General features: G+C 31.9%; 1 protein-coding gene across 1 annotated transcript in view; it reads right to left on the bottom strand.

The window, feature by feature from the left end:
- The window catches only part of LOC107631117 (apoptotic chromatin condensation inducer in the nucleus), a gene marked incomplete in the record, with an annotated part of 4,857 nt that extends 740 nt beyond the window's left edge, over nt 1-4,117 (bottom strand). Inside the window, 6 exon segments of the mRNA XM_021119380.1 lie at nt 1-152; nt 264-415; nt 815-1,012; nt 1,878-3,264; nt 3,516-3,547; nt 3,620-4,117. Of these exon segments, the coding sequence (XP_020975039.1) occupies nt 1-152; nt 264-415; nt 815-1,012; nt 1,878-3,222 (1,847 nt within the window).

The raw sequence follows: 6,623 nt of genomic DNA on the forward strand, positions 1-6,623 counted from the left end.
ACAGAGGCAACCGGAACAGGAGGAGGTTCTAACTTCATTTTCACTTCTTGCGGATCGACATACTCCGCAACCAAAAGGCGTCCACCATTTGGAGGCCATTGCAGATTATACACAGCATTGCGTGTCTCAGTGGCTTCTTCAACAGATGAGTACTACATCACAACACAAAATATTGATTACATTTATATGATGACTAATAACCATAACATCGCAAGGGAACCTCCATGTCAGGAAGATGAGTATGATTATGAATAAAATCTTACAGTGACATAGCAATGGGTCTTTATTTGGTCCATCCAGAAACTGACAACATTCCCAGTTTTACCAAGAAGTTCTTGCACCGCTTTTAGAGTAAAAGGGCGTAGGAATTGATCAATCCTGAGGGAATTAGTTGGTGCCCTTTGTGATGGTGGAACTGCCATAGATCAAAGCAACACAACTTAGGCTAGGAAAGAGCCGGAACACTATATCTAATGGTATGACAACAAAGCTAAATCCAAAAGATACAGAGGGACACAAAAACAGAAACAAATAATACTAGTTAATGTTTGGAACCATAAACATAAATCAGTAAGGTCATTTATGCTAAAATGAAAACTCAAGAACTGAAATTTATGTTAATGCGTATCCCATAGGCCTGAGCTGTGGTTTGATAACTGTGCATAACTAAACTTTGAGTGTATTGATTCCTTTTTCATTTCACTTATTTGGATTACAAGAAGGGTTTAAAATTGATATTAATTAACTCAGCACCAAAAGTAAAAGCACCAGCTCTTCTCAGTTAATAATCCAATTACAATGAATATCAACTTACCAATACGCTCCTTGAGTGAATCATCCTTCCCTGAGGAATCAGATCTGGAGAGGATGTGCTTCAAAGTAGCTGGCTCATCCTTTGGTGCAGTAACAGGCCTGCTGAGCGCAAGACTTTGTGGATCTGAGCTTTTAACTGTTTCAGAGTTCCAACTTCGTTGCCGCTTGGCACGCTCATTAATCTCATCTGATGATTGTTCTGTGATGCAATTTCCATATTAGAACTGAGAATATATAAAAATGCTACCATAAACTGATAACAGCAACATGCACAGAGTGCAGCATAGATTGAACATGGATCTCACATTCAATTATCTCTATCAAAAGACAGGATTCCTCCACCACTTTTCCAAAGAAATTTTGTATTTTTTCCAAAAGCTAGGGAAAAAAAATAGAAGAATGTTATTCACAAAGGAACACAGGTTGAAGTTATATTCAGTTCTCAAATTTCAAACGGAAAACTAAGACTGCTATGACTGAGAAAATTGATTTTTATATTTCTGTTATATTAGCATGGCAGATTGGCAGGTGCCCCATTTGTGCAGTTTATGTTGAAAATTCCAAACAATCTTTGATTAACTTAACTGTTAATGGTGATGATCCAAAAGTGGATTTTGTGAAATACTTTTCATATAAATAGTTATTCACAACATAGTTTTAAATATTTTTTATAGCATTGGTTTTTAATAAACAATTTCCAAATAAGTAATTCTACACAGTATAGTAGAGACTCCTCACTCCATGAAGGGTTGTGTTAAGCTTGTGACAGCCAACGTAAAATTCTGTCGCATCCCAATCCATGGGACATGACATAATGACGTCTTTGATCGATGTAGCCGACCCCACTTAGTGGGAAAAGGCTTTGTTAAGTATAGTAGAGAGTCCATGGATAATCTCCATTCTCACATGAAACTGAACCACCACTAAATAATATCGAGCTTCTCCATGGTTAGAAAATGCAGAAAACATTCAGAACACTCAACGATGTAATACAAAGAATCTAAAACACTTGGTCAAAGTTCAACAGATCATCATGGGGATTAAAAACAAAAAAGAAAAATTACCATGAAATTTTCGTTTCTCGACAAGAGAAACTGGAGGAGTATGATTGTCTTGGCTGGTATCATCACCTTTTTCTAAAGATGGACCATCTCCCTCAACTAAAGTACTACCTTCCACCTTCACATTAGGAACTTCAAAATGCTCTCCCTTGTCTTTTAGTTCATCATCATCAGACTTAGAATCAACTTGTTTAATCTCTGGCAAATCCTCCTCCATGGAGTCATCACCAGAGCTTCTATCGAAGTTTAATTTCTCTGGATACCCAACATCTTCATTATTGCTATTGATCTTGTTCAACTCTGGACTTTTGTTATTATCCTCATCAGATGCCTTTTTCTCATGTAGCTCTCCAACATCCATTGGTTGTATTTCGTCATAAACAGCAACATCATATCTGGATGATGGTTCTTCCACCATATCTGGCCTAACAATCTCTTGTTCTAATTTAACATTTTCAGCAATTATATTATCCTTTAGTTCATTCTTTTGATTAATTGACACGGAATTAGTAGAAATAGAATCAGATTTTACTTGAGACCCTAAACTAGAGCTGACCTCAGATACCTGATTTTCTGGAACTGAATAGTTGGCCATGAGATCCTCGCCGGGAGGTTTTAGGTCACACTCCAGCTGGGGCTTCGAGTCCTGATTATCCAGCTGCGAGTTTGAGTCCTTATTATCCAGATGTTCTTTTGACTCATTATTCTCCTGGTTGGTTACCGAGTCACCATAGTCCTTCTGTTGTTCTGCACTATATGAATCGCGACTGCTGACTACTACTTCTGTTGAAACACTCTCAGTGACCGTAGTGGTGGGTATCTCCATGGTAGGTGCATGAACAATTTCTGAGGACTCCACATTTGTAGAATTTATATCGACAGATGAATCCATGTGTTCAACTTCTTCATTCACAGCAGGTGCAGTACTATTAATGTCAAATGGGACAGCAACATTGTCCAGCTTGTCACTCTTGTTGGCATCATTATCCACAACCTCTGAAATATTTTCAGCACCAACGGTTTCAACTGGTTTAGTTAAACTGGAAGTGCCCTCTTCAGCCATTTCAACTGTTTCATCATTTATAATCGTATCAACAACTTCAGCAACTACAGGCTCCGTCTGCGAATCTTTTAGCACAGAAAGATCACTGTTGAAACCATTTGCCTCATCCTTCTCTGAAGCCTCGGCAGTCTCCCTTTCAACGCGAAGGGCTTCATCCAAACGTTTGATCAAATCATCCTTCAAACCTTTGGTCGGTAGTTTCCTTCTCTTCAACTCCTCTTTCAGCTCCGTAACCTTCCACTTGTCAATTGGTCGATTGGCAAGAATTGGATATTTCGATGACATTATAACCAAATCAACTAAGCTTCCCTAACCTGGAGTGGCAAACTATATTCCACAAACAATCAACAAAGGAAACAAATAAAACGTCAATCAAAAGATTATATTACCAATTCCATTTATTTTCATCTCATTACAAATTGAATTGAATATGATAGTGGTGGTGGTGGTGGCGATGATGATCATTATAGGGGCCTTCTGGGGCACTTCAAAATAAGATTAAAATTGAAATATGTTGCACACATTTTGTAAGCAAATAATAATTATAAAAATAGATTCGAACATGAAAAAGTACTCACATGAAAGTTTGTCCTGCTTAATGCGCGAAACCCTAATTGCAGAAGAGAAGAGGGAGAATTAGAGAAGCAGCAACGTTGAAATGAAAGAGAGAAAGAGAAGCTACCCCCAAAACAAAAATGAACGAGTGGATTTCGCAATCTACACTCTCACTATACTCTTCGCCCCTTCGCTCCCAGCTCGTTAATTTTTTCCCATTCCCTGAAACACAAAAAAAAAAAAAGCAACACCAACAAAGTAATGGATAAAACTGAAATTCAATCCCAAAGAATGTTTTGTCCAGGTGAGGGAGACAATCATAAAATAACGGAATTGAAAAAAGCGCGAGATTGATTTTTTTTTTCCTTCTTTTTTCTTTCTGGTTGCTGTTCGTTGCTTGTGTAATTGTGTTCTAGGGCTCTTGTGTTGGGCGTTGTACTTGTACTTGTAATAAGTCACGGTTTTTTGCGGTTTTTGTTCCACCCCTTTGTTTTATCCAGACATGAGGACGAAAATCTCCCGTAATACCGATACTGCCCTCTGTGACACGGGGCTGCGAGTGCATTTGTTGGCTTCTTGCCGTTACTAATGTGGATAAGTGGATTGGCAAAAATAACTTCCCATCTCTCATCTTTCATTTCTAATGATTCAATCTCCATAGAAAAGTAACTATCCATATATAGCTGATTTATCCATTGGCCAATGTTACTGTGTAGATGGCCAAAAATTTTTACATGTATATATTTGAAGTGTTAAAATAAAATTGGAATTTGCCTGTAGTGATGAGACCCACTTTGATGAGCAAAATCTGCAAATTATTATAGTTAGACCCACTAGCTGAATTATTGCAGCGAAAAATAGGATGCATGTAAAAAATAGGGCAAAAAACTAGAATAAGCCAAGAGAAGTTACAAATTACCTAAATAAGCCAAAGTGAAATTCGTTTCAGCAATGAGCCAAACCATATATTTATATAATTCGAACCAATGTGGTTCGAATTCGAATCATTAATAATTCGAACCAGCTTGGTTCGAATTACACGCAAACACAAGCACACACATAATTCGAACCAGCTTGGTTCGAATTACACACAAACACACACACACTAATTCGAACCAGCTTGATTCGAATTACACACAATAATTTATGGTATAATTTGAATTATGCTGTTAAAAAATTAATAATTTATTAAAAAAATTTATTAAAAAAATTAATAATTTAAAAATTAAAAAATATATATTTTTATTTCATACGTTAAAAAAAACTAACAAAATATTTAATTACGATACTTCTTTAAAATATTAATGAGCTATCAATTCGAATTCCATACAATACTTTTCTGTCCATTTTTAATAGTTCATGAATATTTTTTAATAAATTTTTTTAATAAATTTTTTTAAATTATAGTACAAAAAATATTTTATCCTATGCAAAACAATTTAAAAAAATGGCTTAAAAAATGTTAGGAGTACTATAAAAATTTGTAATGTTATAATAACTTAGGTAAATACATGCATGTACTCAAATTTTAAATAAAATACTCTACATAGTCAATAATAATTTAGAAATAAAAGAAAATATTTTATTTCATACAAAATAATTAAAAAATATATTTTATTCTATAAAAAATAATTTTAAAAATAGCTTAAAAGATGTTATGAGTACTATAAAAGTTTGTAATATTCTAGTGATTTAGGTAAATACATGATAAAAATATTTTTTCTTTAATTTCTAAATTATTAGTGACTATGTGGAGTATTTCTTTAATGTCCTAAGTCATCAGGACATTACAAATTTTTATAGTACTTCTAACATCTTTTAAGCCATTTTTTTAAATTATTTTGCATAGAATAAAATATTTTTTTATGGTATAATTTAAATAAATTTATTAAAAAATATTCATGAGCTATCAAGAATGGGCAGAAGAGTATTGTATAGAATTCGAATTGCTTACCATATAATTTGAATCAGAGTAATTCGAACTTCGCTACGCGTAATTCGAATCATGTAATATCTCACCATATAATTTAAATAATTTTATTAAAAAATTATCATGAATATTTTTTAATAAATTTATTTAAATTATACCATAAAAAAATATTTTATTCTATGCAAAATAATTTAAAAAATAGCTTAAAAGATGTTAGAAGTACTATAAAACATATCATCTAAAATTTTTCAACTATTAATTTCATATGAAGACAATTGCATGTGAGTCTTTACCTATTATTATATACTACAAGTATTTATTAAAAAAATAATATTAATAGATATCATATAATTATAAAAGAAAAAAATAAATTATGATTAATAAATTTTTTTGTTTATCTTTTTAATTTGTATATATTTAATAAAATTTATAGTTAAATAAAATATAATTAATTTTAAAATGGGTGACTTTAAAATTAAAATAAATTGAATATAATAAAATAAAATATATATATATATATATATTATAATTTGTATATATACTAATAAGAAGCATCTTAGTCTAGTGGTAAATTTGAAAGCATATAGAGCATGGTAGACTTGCAAAAAGTTAGATCGTTGTAGATTCACCTTCAATCCATTGTATCATCACTTGTCCTCTTTTGATAGGCTAGTCAACTCTTAGCCATTCTTAGCCACTACTTTCTATGCCACCATAGAATTTCCCTTATATAAATATATGGTTTGGCTCATTGCTGAAACGAATTTCACTTTGGCTTATTTAGGTAATTTGCAACTTCTCTTGGCTTATTCTAGTTTTTTGCCCTAAAAAATATTAACTAATTTACTGTTTTTGTCTCCTTTAAATTAGATAAATGGATTTGATTAGTATTAATATTTTTTTTTTTTGGTGTTAGACCATAACATTAGTTAAATTCTGGACTTGAGCTTGAGGTTATACTTTCTATGTTAGTATAAAACTTTTTTTTTGTTTAAAAATTATTATTTGTATTGATTTTGTTAAACAAAATTTTATTATATAATATTTTTACTATTCTTATTTATATGGTAATTATGAATATTTACAAAATACTATTACCTTTAAAAAAAAGTTCTGAACAAAATTTTTTAATTATATATATAATAAAATTAGATTGATTTATTAAAGACAATTTTTTTATAATTTCAAATAATATTGATTG

Source organism: Arachis ipaensis, chromosome B03 (assembly GCF_000816755.2).
Source record: "Arachis ipaensis cultivar K30076 chromosome B03, Araip1.1, whole genome shotgun sequence".
In the NCBI taxonomy this organism is placed as follows: Eukaryota; Viridiplantae; Streptophyta; class Magnoliopsida; order Fabales; family Fabaceae; genus Arachis; species Arachis ipaensis.